This window comes from Triturus cristatus, chromosome 4_1 (genome assembly GCF_964204655.1).
Source record: "Triturus cristatus chromosome 4_1, aTriCri1.1, whole genome shotgun sequence".
NCBI lineage: Eukaryota > Metazoa > Chordata > Amphibia > Caudata > Salamandridae > Triturus > Triturus cristatus.
In genome coordinates this window covers 681580110-681595631 of record NC_140585.1, presented here as the reverse complement: position 1 = coordinate 681595631, position 15522 = coordinate 681580110, and the positions used below count along the sequence as shown (strand labels likewise).

The window sequence follows — 15522 nt, the reverse complement described above, 5'->3', positions numbered from 1 at the left end:
GGCCACTGTGCCCAATAAAATAGCACTGTTTACACGCAATCATCTGTGTAGCATGCCGTTGCATCTCAGGTACAAGTCTCACCTTTCAAAATAAAGCTGTTACTTCAAACACCAGCACTGTTTACGAACCAGAGCGTGGCCACACCTAGGAGGAGATTGTTGGATACAGCCACAGAAAACAGCATTTTTCCAGATTTAAGTCCTTGCCAGGAACAGTGGTTTCATGCCGTATCTGAAAACAAGGCCTATAAAATCTGATTTTGTTTTTGTTTGATGTAGAAAAAAATGGTCACTTAGAGTGGTGTGTATTTTTCTTTTGTTCCAGGTCTTTCTCAGAAATTCCACGTCCTGTTCAGCAATCAGTGAGTACAGGGTGGAGGTCCGACCACCTCTGCAACGCCTGGACTTGTTCATGGGCCAGTTTAACTCCATCTTGCTAACATCTATATCTGTGTTCACCCAGGGGCAACAGACATATGCCAACCTCGGAACCAGTACTGGACGCTTCATGCAGGTATGTCCTATAACTCTCAGTCTCGTGAACAACGTGTATCTTGACATTTAACTGTGTGGCTCTACCCCAGTATGAACGGCTTCCTTTGTCATGGAAGAGTTTTGAGCTCAGGCAGAGGTGTCTTTCATTAAAACTAGGTGATAAGTAATGAATAATATGTTTTTCGATGGGAGAAGAAATTAAAAGATAAAGAGAACAGAGTTTTTTTTTTAAAGTTCTTCCCGCTTCGATGACCTGTGAATAGTTGCATTTAAATGTGACTGGCTTTTGTAAATATGAAAGCACTTTAGATATGTGTCCGTTTATCTGTGCACCATCAGTGTGTGGTAACTGGAGAATGTCAATGTACAATGAGGGTTCCTGTACAACATAAGCTCTAAACAAAAGGCTTTTCATACACAATGTGCTACAATAAGCTCTCTGACGTGAACAGAACAAAGACCTAAAAGCATCTGCACGTTACACGCTTCATTCATTCTGTGTTTTCAGATATTTATTGACTAGGGGCCAGATGTACAAAGGTTTTTTTAGTTCACAAACGGGCCGATTCGTAGAATTGGGTGTTTAGTTAAGTGAGTTGGTGTGTGAGTGGTTGTATTGGAGAGTGAGTGTCTGCGTGAATGGCTGTGAGTGAGCAAAAGTGGGAGTGCTTGTATGGTTGTGTGAATGGGTATGTAAGTGGTTGTGTAGGTGTGAGTACTTGTATGTGTGAGTGAGTGGCTGTGTTGTGAGGCTGTATGGGTGAGTGAATGGTTGTGTGAGTGACTGTATAGGTAAATAAGTGTGTGTGTGAGAGGCTGTCTGGGTGTGTGTGTGTAGCTGTGGGATTTGCTATATGGGTGAGTGACTTGTATGAGTAGCTGTATGGTGAGTGAGTGGTTGCATGAGTGACTGTATGAGTGAGTGAGTGGATGTGTGAGTGAGTGACTCTATGGATGAGTGAGTGGTATTGTGAGTACTTGCATGGGTCTGTGAATGAGTATGTGCGTGGTTGTGTGGGTGTATGAGAGGTTGGGTAAGGGGTGTGAGTGGGTGTTTGAGTGGTTCTGTGGATGATGTCATCAGTGATGTCATTTGAGATGTCATCAGTAATGTCACTGACTATGTCATGAGTGATGTGATATGTGACGTCATAAGCAGTGCATTGCATGGGCGTAAATTATAGTTAGCTCAGGCAACTATAACTGCTGAATTTCACTGGTTTTCTATGAGTGAAATCTGAGCCTAACTCTAATGTCCCTGTAACCTTTGGTTTTTTTCAGTGAATTTCTAAGGTTTTTTCAATGTTATTTGCTAACTATAATGTCCCTGCAAACTTTGTTTTTTGGGTGAATTTCTATGTTTTTGTAATGTTATTTCCCAACTATAACGTCCCTGTTTGCTTTGGTTCGTTTAGTGAATTTCTAAAGTTTTTTAATTTTATTGCCAAACTGTAACCTGTAACCTTTGAGAGTGAGTGTGTGAGTGAGTGCATGAGTGTCTCAGTGGGTGCGTGAGTGCATGGGTGTCTCAATTTCTTAAAGGAAAACAGGCTGCATTTAAAAAAGGAAAATTAAACTTTTCAGTTTCATTTTTTTAAGGGCTGGCAGTGGTCCGCCTGCTCTTAAAAGATATATTCTCACTAACTCACAAAGTTCCTGTTTGCGAGTGGTTTACCACCTACTTGAAGTAGGTGGTAAACTGCAAGTGTTTTGCGACTGCAAATGGGGTCGCAAAACAACAGTACATGGCATGGTGACTTGCTATTAAGAAGGGACTTCCCTTCCTAATAGCGAGAGTCGCAAATGCTATTTTGCAAGTCAATGATTTGCAAAATAGCATTTGTACATGCCATTACACTTTTTTGCGGATCTCCAGTTTGCGGCCGCAAAAAGGGTCGAACATCTGGCCCTATATGTTGAGACATTTCTCACTGACATGGTTTGTAGTATTTCTTTAGCAAAATGATTATGTTATGTATTTATTACTTATTTTGCATGTTTTTATCACATGTGCACTTTTATGTATTTAACACATATGGTGGGATAGCGAGACGGGGTAGCATTCTAGTGTCAAAATATATAACGTAAGATGACGTGATTGAGTTAGCGCTCTAGTGTTTAAGGGTACAACGGTAGCAATGAGTGCCAGTAGTAGGAGACAGGGTTTTGGAGCAGTGCTAAAATTGTATTTTAAACACTTCTGAAATGTACCTAAAAAAAATGAATTAGGAATATTGATTATTGTTGAATGTTGAATTTGTAAATTTAGATGTCTATGTCTTTGAGCATGTCACACGTCACATTCCATGTGAGCACCTGAAATTACATGTGAAATAGGTAACCTTAGAATTAGGGTTTACACTATATTAGGCTTTCATAATGAAAATGACCATCAAAGAGGATAACCAGACTCCATTTGCTACATAATTTTGCGAATGACCTCATTGCTATGTGCCGAAATCTCAAGGTCATTTGCGTACTTAAACTGAAATTAGGAGCACAAAAGGCCACGTTTCAGAAGTAAACCCATATTTGGTATTCACAAAATGTGTATTTAAACTTGTAAAAGATTTACTCACAAGACTTTGTACATCTGATCTCAGCTGGAATGGACAAACCAAGATGGGAATATTTGTGAAGATCCTTATTGATCTGATTTTGGCTGGCTAACTTCTGAATAGGACTACGTAACTGGGTACTGTAAGGTACTAAATTAAGCATGGCATTAAATCCGACTTGATGCCCTAGTCAAAATTGTCCCTATTAAAGTTAAGCAACTTTTTCAAAGTTCCCAATCTTTGACCCAGCTGGTCCAGAGGCCTTGCACAGCCCTGACCATTAGACAGCTTTCTGCTCACCTGTGGGGACATTTGAGGGACTCCCTGTCTTAGGAAAAAAGTCAGTTGCCGCAGATTAAGATCTGACCTCCTCTTGCAGGAAGGCCACTTGGGGTGTTAGCCCAAAAGGCGAGTTTCCAAGGGTAGCTGCCTTTGAAGGGCTGCTAGAGACAACATTCTACACCAGGCTGCCTTTTGATAATGTAGACAAGTTGGAGACAGGGATAGCGAGGGGAAACTTGTCCCCCAAAATAGTTTTCCTGAGGGCATGTAGCCTTTAGGTAGCCACACCTCTGGGTTGGCTACCAAGCTCCTAACAGTTGAGGGAAAGTAGAGGCCTCTTGACAGTGGCAAGAATATTGCATTCTGGGTTTGCCAAATGCCACACAACACAGGAACTTGAGGGGACCTACTAGTTGAACCTGAGTCTGCTGGATCGGGGAGTGTCAGGTTCCGAATTGGTCACCCAAGAGGGACACTAGCACTCACCAAGGACATTTGCTGGGAACGCTGTATCTCAAGAACAGTAGCCCAGCTGCAGATGGCCTTCTACTGTCACAAAGAGGATGTCGTGGGGCCCTGAGTACGATGGTCAAAGTCGCTCCTCCTCACCCATGGACTGAGGACTCACCCGCAACTCACACCGTCGACTGTACAGTTCATGAGCATCTTTGAGCATCTGTTCATCCTGCATCCCCAGCATCAGGACCACTCCATTGTCATCCATAGCAGTTGGCTTAGAAAGGCTTTAACAGGACTCAAAAAGGCTCAGTTGGCCAGGTAACTGTCCAAAGTAACCCTACTGGACTTCTAGACCTCTACCCTGCCAAATCTGGTCACAACTAACTGTTTCAAACTTTATAAAAGTTTGAAAAGATTTTGGTGACTAATGCTTGTTTGCGGTTAAATTAAAAGTTATTTAATGTTTTAAAAATCCATATCTCTGGACCCTCTGGTGGATTTTGCTGATCAAAGACTCTAAAAAATTTAAAACAAATATGTTCTATTTTTTTTAATTAGTGCTGTGTTTCGTTCTTGTTGTGTGACTTCCTTATTTTGTTGTTTGGTACTGTTAAATGCTTTTCATTAAGTTCCTTGCTGCTTGGAGCCACAGTTATTAAGCGTTGAGCCTAAGGTTTACAAACTGGCCTGATTGGACCCAATAAAGGTTTTGCAAGTGTATTCCATGATACGGCTACCAAGCCATATCATATAATACACCCAAATCTGCACAAGTATTTTTCACTCCGGAGCTGGTGATGAAAATGGGGATTTCCTACTATAAAACACTTGCAAAACGCTTGATTTTCATACTGCTGACAACACTCATGTAATATGCACAATAAACGTAATGCTCACTGTAATTGCAAGCATTCCACAAGGAAAACATTATGTTTCGGCACTCCTTAGCATTACACCAACAATTTTTATGAATTATAGTGCAATTTTGTTCTTCTCATTTATAGTTAAGTAGATCCAGCTATAATTTTTTTTATGTGGGTAAAACATAGATGCAGATGAGGCTTTCCTCTACCTTGTAATTTATTTTCTTGTGCGTGCTATAAGAAACAAAATCCACACAATGACATTTTACCCCAAACAAATGCAATAATTTGAACATTGCATACCCTATTTATAGTTTGAGAGCATAGATAAATTAAACTACTTTAGTTCCAAGCTGGCTTAATAGTGCAACTTTAGTTCCTAATTGGCTTAATTGTAATTTTCCTTTGGTATTATTTGCTTATGCCTGCTATGCATCTTTAGTGTCATTGATTAACTGGTGCAAAAACTGAAATATTGACTTTTTGTGCTGTTTCCAAGTCATCAGTGTGTGAACTCGGGTGCATTTGCTGAAATAATACCGCTGTGATTTGGAATGTACCATCAATAATCCAGTACTTGGCAGCAGATATGTTTGTATAATTCTGTCTACGTTGAACAGACATGTGTTAACCTCCCTATAAAACATTCCTGATTATCCACTCTTCTAATATCATTGAGAACATAACGATCTTCCACATTTCAGTCCCTTGAGGGCACTGACATAGTTTCTGCGTGTTTATTATCTTCAGCATTTTCGCCAGGAAAGTGATTGAGTGCTGAGTCTTATCTGTGTACTCATTGTAAGATTTTGCATGTTGTATCATATTAAAGTTTTCTTCACTAGCAGATGTGTCACATCTAACGTAAGAAAATGGTGTTTACAAACAAATCTCAACTTATATTGACTTTTTTGTAAAGTGTTGGGAGACATCAATTTATCCTACAGGCTTTGACTGCGTGCTGTGTGCTTTCACTAGTGATGATCTGATCATTTTTGATCCATTTCCAGATCATGCTACATCAACGAGGAAGTTAACTGTAGATCTGAAAGAAACACGTTAGTTAGATTCCTCACCTCAGAATATCCCCAGGCGTCAGGCTGGATCCGGAAAGATTTTTGTAGCAATACCCCTTGCGAGTCGCTAGGCGTCGTCTGCGGCTCCGCGTCTGTCGTCGGCGTTGTGCGCCGGAATGACGTCGTCGGAGTACTTAGACGCCGCCCTCGCGCGCTGACGTCAGTTCTTCTTTTTTCCGCGCCAGTAAGCGCCGATCCGGGAAGAACTTACCCCTAGTCATTTTTTGACTAACTTTTTTGACTCTTTTTGGTCTATCGACTCGACTCTGGTGCCGGTAGGATGCCTGATTTTAAAGCCTGTGACGCCTGTCATCGCCTGATGTTGGTGACGGATCACCATCGCCGGTGCCTTTATTGCCTGGGGGCCGACCATGACGCGGAGTCGTGCCTCGATTGCCAGGCCTTGACATCGAAAGCTAGGCGGGAGCGGTCCCGTAAGCTTCTCGAGCTTCGGCACTCAGCTCCGTGCCGCTCTCGGTCCCGGTCCAGGAGGAGGTCCAAGGACCAATCGCGGAGCCGCAGCCATCGTCATCGCTCGTCGGGGTCTTCGGGTAAGTCGAAGCACTCCAAGAAGTCCAAGAGACGACATCGCTCTTCGGACTCCCCTCGCCGGTCGCACGACTCGGCCGAGGGTCAGGGTGGTCCCACCCCCGCGGCTCCGTCGGAGCCGCAGGAGCCGCGTCCGTCCCCATACCTGCCGGTCCCTGGGAGTGATGTGTCTCCGGCAGAGGTCAGTGCCTTCCTCTCGGCCATGAGGGGCCTGGCTCCGCCGTCGACACCTGTAGGCGCGCCTTCGGGCCCCGCAGGTTCGACTGGGCGACCTCGCGTGCCGGCGGCTCCGGCCCCGGCACCGTCGATGGCTCCGGCCCCGACGCCGCAGGTCCCCGAGGGATCCAGGCCTGGATCTCGGTCGGCGCCGGTCGACCTCACGACGCCTCCTCCGCCGGCGCCGACACCGGTTCCACCTCCGACGCCGTCCCCGGACGACGTCGTTCCCCAGTTTAGCCCCGGTCCGGGCCTGACGCCACTGCCGGCGCCGATTGGTGAACGCTTCATCTACTGCCCGGCTCCGATCGTTCCTCCTGTTTATCGGGAATCGGATGACGAGGGCGACTGGGAGGGGTCTGATGACCCTATGGCCGCTGAGGCCCAACTTTCTCAGGACTGGGCAGAGGAATTGGGGGATGCCAGCGGTCTGGATACCTCCCCGGACGCTGGTTTCATCTCTCCTCCGACTGTGGCCTCGGAGGAGGGGGCAGCCTTCTCAGTGGTGCTGCGCAAGGCGGCCGAAGCCCTAGGGCTCGAGTTGCCTGCTGTGGCCGTGAGGACTAACGTCCTCACTGAGGTCCTTCAACCGACAGCAAGCTCCACTGAGCCTCTGCTGCAGTTTAATGAGGCCCTCATTGACGTTCTGCAGGGCACTTGGTCCAAGCCCTCCACAGTCCCTCCTGTGGACAGGAACGTTGCCCGGTGCCACCGCCATTCTCCGGGCGACCCCAGTTTCATCTCCCAACACCCCACCCCCGAGAGTCTGGTTATCCAGGCCTCAACCTCCCAATCCTCCTTCCCGTCCGCTCCTCCGGATCAGGAATCCAAGAGGTTGGAACAGTTTGGCAAGAAACTGTTCTCGTCCCTGAGTTTGGGACTGCGGTCTTTAAATACCGCTTGCCTTTTGGACCGTTATTCCCACTCTCTGTGGGATACGGTGGAGGACGTGCTGCCCTTGTGCCCGGTGGAGGCCCGGACATGACTCACTCAAGCACTTGCTGACGGTCGAGATGCAGCACGGCATGCCATACGGTGTGGACTTGACACCACGGACTCGCTGGGTCGGGCTCTTTCCACCACGGTGGCGCTTCGGCGTCACGACTGGCTGAGGTCCACGTCATTTTCGGGGGATGTCCAGAGTTCCCTCATGGACATGCCCTTTGATGGCACTCGCCTTTTTGGTGAAAAGGCGGACAGTGCGCTGGCTCGGTTCAAGGACTCCCGGGCCACAGCCAAGTCCTTGGGTCTTTCGGCCCCACGGCCGCAAACTTCTGCCCCTTCGTCCCTTTCGTGGCCAAGGAAGGGGCGCCTCCTCACGTCCGCCCAGCCACCGGCCGCAAAACCTACCTGCACGCGGACGTGGATTCCGCCGAGGCGGTACTGGAGGTCAACGTGCTGGTCAGTCCACATCCACCCCGGCAGCATCTGCCTCAAAGCCTTCCTAGTCCGAGCTTTCAGGCCCATTCCACGCCAGTGGGCGGCAGAGTTCGCCATCACCTGCTCCACTGGCGCTCCATCCCGTCGGACAGGTGGGTGCTGCAAATCGTCCGAAGGGGCTACTCCCTCCCCTTCGAGACGACCCCTCCAGCCATGCCACCGCTGAACCACCGTATGTCGGGGGATCATTTGCATCTTCTACGAGAGGAAGTTTTGGCCCTCTTGGCCAAAGAGGCCGTCGAGCGCGTTCCTGGTCCAGAAGTAGGCCGTGGTTGCTATTCCCACTACTTTCTGGTTCCCAAGAAGGGCAAAGGGGGCCTACGCCTGATCTTGGACCTCAGGAGCGTCAACGCCTTCCTCCGGAAGGACCGGTTCAAGATGCTCACTTTAGCTCAGGTTCTGGCTGCCCCAGACCCTGGAGACTGGATGGTAGCGTTGGACTTGCAGGACGCTTATTTCCACATCCCTGTCCTGCCGGCCCACCGGCGTTACCTGCGGTTCACGGTGGGTCAGGAGCACTTTCAGTTCACCGTGCTCCCCTTCGGCCTCACCAGTGCCCCTCGGGTGTTCACGAAAGTGATGGCGGTGGTCGCAGCTCATCTGCGCAGATCAGGGGTTCCAGTCTTTCCCTATCTCGACGACTGGCTGTTGAAGGCGGGCTCGCCCCAGCAAGTCGTCTCCCACCTCCAGACTACGGCCGACCTCCTGCATTCGCTGGGGTTCTCCATCAATGTGCCGAAGTTGCACCTGAGTCCCTCCCAGAAGCTCCTTCTCATCGGAGCGGTTCTCGATTCGGCGCAGTTCCGGGTCTATCCGCCGGAACAGCGGGTCTGGGACATTCAGGCCCTGATTTCCATCTTCCGGCCTTTGTCCTGGGTTTCGGTCAGGTTGGTGCTGCGGCTTCTGGGGCTGATTGCCTCCTGCATCCTGTTGGTACCTCACGCCAGGTGGCGGATGCGGGCTCTGCAGTGGGACCTGAAGTTTCAGTGGGCCCAGCATCGCGGCAACCTGTCCGACCATGTCCTGATCTCGGAGGGCACTGCGAACCAGCTGCAGTGGTGGCTCACAAATCGCGATTGGGTCAGCGGCAGATCCCTCTCCCTACCCCAACCGGAGCATGTCGTAGTGACGGATGAGTCCCTCCTGGGATGGGGGGCCATATGGGAGAGCCCCTTTTTTAACGGTATTTTAGTGTATCGACCTCCCGGTTCGAGGACTCATTTTACGCACAATTTTCTTCAGTCCCTAGAACCTTACTTTGGCCGAGACAATTTTTCTATTATGGGTGATTTTAATTACCACCTTGAACGGTGTGATCTCTTTGATACCTCCTGTCTCACTGAGGCCCTTGAATCTTGTGGGCTCACACAACGTGTCTCCGGAGCCACACATCGGGCAGGACACACTTTGGATGGTATCTTTTCCAATGACCCTCGCTTGACCACTAAGGACCCTTTTCATCTTTCCTGGTCGGATCATCTGGCGGTCCCTTTCCTTTTGAAATATCATAGGCTGGACTCCGGCACAAAAGGGAACCACCTAATGGAGACTGCTCGAAATTTCAGGAATATTAACTGCGACTCTCTTAAGCCCTGGGCCGCTAGTCTCACCATCACAGACCAAGATAATCTACAGACTGCAGTCGCTCGCTTCGAAAAGGTAACTACCGAGGCCTTGAATAAACTGGCCCCAGTACAATCTCGGCGCCGAGCCAGAAAGAGACCATCTGCTCCCTGGTTTTCGGATTCCCTCAGGCTCCTTAGGCAGGAGGTGAGGAGAAAGGAGAGGCTCTGGCATACTAGCTGGGACCTTAAGAACAAGGAAGCCCATAAACTCCTTGTTAAAAAATACAAGGCTGCAATCTTGCAAGCTAAACAAGATTACTTTGTTACTGTGACCACCTCGCTCTCCTCCTCGAAGGAGCTCTTTAAAACGGTGGATTCCCTGGTCAAACTGCAAGCCCCTGACCCTGTTATTCCTTCGCAGGATCTATGCGACAAGATAGCCTCCTTTTTCCACACTAAAATCCAAGATATCCATCTGGCCCTCGAGGAACAAAGAGCTGGTCTTAGTGCTTCTATACCTGGGGTAGAGATGAGTCTGACCATCTCAGAAATCTCCCCCTCAAGCACCCTGGACTCTTTTCCTCCGTTGGTCCTGCAAGATCTCGATTTACTGCTAACTAAGACTAAGTCTGGTTCCCCTCTGGATAGCTGTCCACTGAAAGTCATCAAGCAGTGTAGGGATACCCTCTTACCCCCACTGCTACAGGTAATGAATCTAGCTATCAGAGATGGTATCTTCCCTATGGAATGGAAGAAGGCGGTAGTAAAACCCTTGTTGAAAAAGCCCTCCTTGGACCCGGGTGATCTAAAAAACTACCGGCCTATCTCTCTGCTCCCTGCCCCAGCGAAGATGCTTGAGACTTATCTCAACGGGCATCTCGCTGTTTTTGTGGAGGGTTCGGAATGCTTAGATCCTTCCCAGCATGGATTTAGAAGAGAATTCAGCACCGAGTCAGCCCTCACTATCGTGTTAGATAAAATTCGCACGACAGTAGATGAGGGCCAGACCTCTCTCCTGGTCCTGCTGGATCTAACTGCGGCCTTCGATACCCTCTCCCCCTCAGTCCTTACATCTCGACTGAGGGAGGTGGGGGTGAAGAACGCAGCGTTGGATCTTTTGACCTCCTTCCTCACAGGGAGGGAGCAGAGAGTCAAGCTGGGGGAGTTCCTATCTCCATCCCGATCTGTGCTATGTGGGGTCCCTCAAGGGTCGGCTCTTAGCCCAACCCTTTTTAATATCTATGTGACCCCACTGGCCAAACTAATAAGATCTTTCGGGATGGAGGTAGTCTCTTATGCAGATGACACTCAAATCCTCGTCTCTCCTCCCCATTCTGATGATCTAATCGCCTCCAGGTTTAGATCTTGTATGGAGGCGGTTGGTCACTGGATGATTCAGAACTCTCTAAAACTGAATGGGGAGAAGACTGAGGTGATGGTGTTTGGGGGGAAAGAAAACATCTGGTCCGCCAATTGGTGGCCTGACTCACTAGGGACATGCCCTTCCCCTACAACTTCTGCCAAGAACCTCGGGGTGCTAATTGATCCTGCTCTCGACTTATGCAGCCAGGTGAGCAGAACTGTTTCCACCTGCTGGGGTCTGATTCATACCCTACGAAGGATCAGGAATTATCTCTCCCTGCAGGCAAGAAAACAAATAGCTGTGGCGCTCATTGGATCGCGCTTGGACTACTGTAATGCACTGTATGCTGGGCTTAACAAAGGCCAGCTGCATCGCTTACAGGTAGTCCAAAACGCTATAGCCAGATTTGTCCTGGACACCCCCAGACGCTCTTCGGCCTCCGCAGCCAGGAAAACACTACATTGGCTGCCGGTAGAACACCGAATTCGTTTCAAGGTCCTATGCATGACCTACAGAGCCATTGCCAAAAATAGCGACACAGGAATTGGGTCCATCATCTCCCACTATATTCCAGGAAGGAACTTGCGCTCCTCTGGGAAATTGCGTCTGACTACTCCCCGTGTGCGGAAAGCCAAGTGGGGGGGTAGAGCCTTCTCCACTCTTGCTCCTAAGTGGTGGAACGACCTCCCCCTGGACCTGAGATCTCTCTCGTCCTTACAGGACTTTCGTTCCGCTCTAAAAACTCTTCTCTTTCGGCAAGCCTACATGTAAGGTCTCCTGTCTCCTCCTTTGATCATTTACTGGTTTTTGTTAGGCGCCTTGATACCTGAGGGTTATTGTTCTGCGCAATATAAATTTCTTTTCATTCATTCATTCAGAGGCGGAGATCAGAGGACTCTGGTCTCCGGCGGAGACTCGGCTCCATATCAACCTATTGGAGCTGAGGGCGATCCGACTTGCACTGAAAGCCTTCCTTCCCTCTGTCCGGGGAAGTGTCGTGCAGATGTTCACGGACAACACCACCGCCATGTGGTATTGCAAAAAACAGGGCGGGGTGGGGTCATGGACCCTTTGTCAGGAGGCTCTGCGCCTCTGGACATGGCTGGAACATCAGGGCATCACCCTGGTGGTTCAACATCTGGCAGGCTCTTTGAACGCCAGAGCAGACGAACTCAGCCACCGGTGCATGATGGATCACGAATAGTTTCAGAACTCGGACGTGGCGCAAGGTCTCTTTCTGCAGTGGGGAGAGCCTTGGTTAGATCTATTCGCCACCGAAGAGAACACGCAATGTCAGCAGTTCTGCGCGTTGGAATTTCCAAGGCGGCACTCGCTCTGGAGATGCTTTTCGTCGCGAGTGGAGTTGCGGTCTGTTGTACGCCTTTCCGCCTATACCACTTCTACCCAGAGTGCTGAAGAAGATCAGGCACGACCGGGCCCAAGTCATCTTGGTGGCTCCGGATTGGGCATGAAGGGACTGGTATCCTGAGCTACTCAGTATGTCCATCGATCCACCGATGCGACTGCCTCTTCAGGAGGACCTTCTGTCGCAGCAGCAGGGGACGGTCCTCCACCCGAACCTGTCCAGCCTCAACCTCCATGCATGGAGATTGAGCGGCGGCAGTTGATGCCATTTGACTTGCCTCCTGAAGTCTGTGATGTCATTCTGGCAGCCAGGCGTCCCTCCACAAAGACGGTATACGCCTGCCGGTGGAACAAAGTTGTGGCATGGTGCACAGCAAAGGCTGTGGATCCCCTTTCTGCCCCTCTTTCTGAGGTTCTACTCTTTCTTCTTTCCTTGGCCCAGTAGGGCTCTGCTCTGGGCACCTTGAAAGGTTATCTTGCTGCAATCTCTGCCTTCTTAAGGCTTCCTGATCAGCCTTCTCTTTTCAAGTCCCCTGTTGTCTCCCGTTTTCTCAAGGGCATTACTCATATGTTCCCTCCTGTTCCATTCGGAATGCCTCAGTGGGACTTGAACTTTGTTCTTACTTTTCTGATGTGCGCTCCCTTTGAGCCCCTTCACAACTGTCCACTTCATCTACTGACTCTGAAAACTGCCTTCCTGGTGGCTATCACCTCCGCTAGGCAGGTGAGTGAGCTCCAGGCTCTGTCAGCTAAGCCTCCCTTCCTTTCGGTTCATCCGGATAAGGTTGTCCTCCGGACCCGTCCTTCTTTCCTTCCTAAAGTCGTGACTCCCTTTCACATCGGGCAATCTGTCACGCTGCCCACCTTCTTTCCGCCTCCGCCTCCTTCAAAAGATGAAGAGAGGCTCCACCGTCTGGACCCAAAAGGTGCGCTGTCATTTTATTTGGCCCGCACAAACCAGTTCCGGGTGGACGACCAACTTTTTGTTGGATAAGTAGGTGCGAAGAAGGGTAAAGCTGTGCACAAGTGGACCATCTCGCGATGGGTCGTGTTGTGTATTAAACTCTGCTATTCTTTGGCGAAAAAGGTCCCTCCTGTTGGGCTGCGAGCCCATTCCACCCGGGCCACAGCGGCGACAACTGCCCTGGGACGGGGAGTCCCCTTGCAGGACATCTGTCAGGCGGCGACGAGGGCTTCACTGCATACGTTCGCCAAGCACTATTGCCTGGACAGCCAAGTCCGGACAGATGGCCACTGGTGTGATCTTGGTTCGCAGGCCCACCTCCGGGGTTGGTATTGCTGGGGTATCTATTCTAAGGTGGGGAATCTAACTAACGTGTTTCTTTCAGATGAACAAGTTACTTACCGTCGGTAACGATGTATCTGTAAGAAACATTAGTTAGTTTCCTCACCGACCCACCCAGCCTCCCAGTTCTGCGAACCGACATCTAGGGTTAAGGTTCTCCCTTTCAGGGCCCTAGATTTTTTGGCACCAGTGTCGGTCTCTTGCATGGCTCAGCGTCCCTGGCGGGGAAAGCTATGTATAAGAACTGACGTCAGCGCGGGAGGGCGGCGTCTAATTACTCCGACGACGTCATTCCGGCGCATGACGCCGACGACGGACGCGGAGCCGCAGACGACGCCTAGCGACGCGCAAGGGGTATTGCTACAAAAATCTTTCCGGATCCAGCCTGACGCCTGGGGATATTCTAAGGTGAGAAATCTAACTAACTAATGTTTCTTACAGATACATCGTTTCCGAAGGTAAGTAACTTGTTCTTTAATTTTACACCTTTGGTAAACACAGTAAAATGTGTGAAGGGATCAATCTATGATAGCAGGTCCTGAAACCTGCAAATTTCATTAAAGAGCCCCCAATGGAGGAACGTAGTTACTAACTATTACAAAATTGCAGATAGACACGACCTTCTGTCAGGTATCAGCCCTCTTCACCTGGGTGTACAATCAAAGGAAGCCCCCACATGCAGCATGCATTCACCTCTATTTAAACGCTCTGAAGCAGGCGCCTCTCAAATTGCTATTCAGTCAGCAAACGTAAGGCAGTCGAGGACACGCACATGTCTATTGATACTAAAACTAGGGAAAAGAAGGGCCTACGGTTCGTACAGTTAAGTAGCTGAGGAGTAGCTTCTGTGCAGATTTGTAATTTCCTAGGCCCATTCTTTTGTGGATAGATATAATAAAAATTGTTTCCTCATTGACAATTTTTGGCATTATTTTTGTGACCAAAATTAGAGAAAGATGGAATCGTTAAATTTATATTGGACACACTTTCTTATACTAGGTCTCTTGGCACCAGTCTTAGTCAAAGAATACTAAAACAACGGACATTTTAATCCCCTTTTAAACGTTAGACAAGGAGGAAATATGTTTCAACTGCACGGGTTGAGAGATTCAAAATACAGATTCCAAGGGTTAAAACCTACAAAAACCTAAGCTCTCTGTGGAAAGTAAAAATGGGAGTGGTTACTGATTCCCAAATCAAGCAAACCATATATTTGCTACATTTGCTAAATTTGAAATTACATGCAAATTAAAATATTTTAAAACACCGAACTGACATTTGTCTCAAGCCATGCTAAAAGCAAAATTTGAATACAAAGTTATTTAAATGGGAGATGACAGAATTCCAAAAGCTTTGAAAAGCAAACATGGGCATAGAAGAAGCAGCAAAAGGTAGTTTGTGACTAGAATCTGCTGAAAAGAGAATTTAAAGTTTGTATTTCCAGAAGGGAAGTGGATAGGATCCCAATGAATGGACAAAAAACTGCTTCAGTAAAGGACAGAGCCTTCAGAAAACAGCATGTAATATTGTACAAACTGTGAACAAATGGACACTGACTGACTCGGAGTGAATTCTAAATTGATACAAAAAATATTACAAAAATTATAACAAAGAACCTTCAAGATCTGACTTATCGGAGTCAAATTATTTTGAAAAAGAATACTCAAAACAAGTTGGAGTAAACTAAGATTTAAATACTCGAACATAGTATAACGGAGGATATGCTTAAGCGATCATTGAACAATGTGAGAAATGGAAAGGTTGCATGCCAACATGCCTTTCCCAGTGAACCCTTTAATGCACCTAGCATTGCACTAATACCTTGAATGGCAGCCAAACAAATGACAATATTCAAATGCTTCCTCTTGTATTAATGGCATTATATGTCATCGCACTCCCAACTGTCTTGGAATATCCCCAGATAAGTATTTTTGCATGCTCTTCGATGCAAAACCGTGAGTACCTATCCATCTAAATACCAAACC

The 15522-nt window shown here is 48.3% G+C and overlaps 1 protein-coding gene across 1 annotated transcript in view; it reads left to right on the top strand.

Annotated features, from left to right (window-relative positions):
• The window catches only part of MET (MET proto-oncogene, receptor tyrosine kinase), a 347052-nt gene that overhangs the window by 154943 nt on the left and 176587 nt on the right, over nucleotides 1-15522 (top strand). The window contains exon 3 of the mRNA XM_085653147.1: nucleotides 326-514. Within this exon, the coding sequence (XP_085509273.1) occupies nucleotides 326-514 (189 nt within the window). The remainder of the gene's footprint in view (nucleotides 1-325; nucleotides 515-15522) is intronic.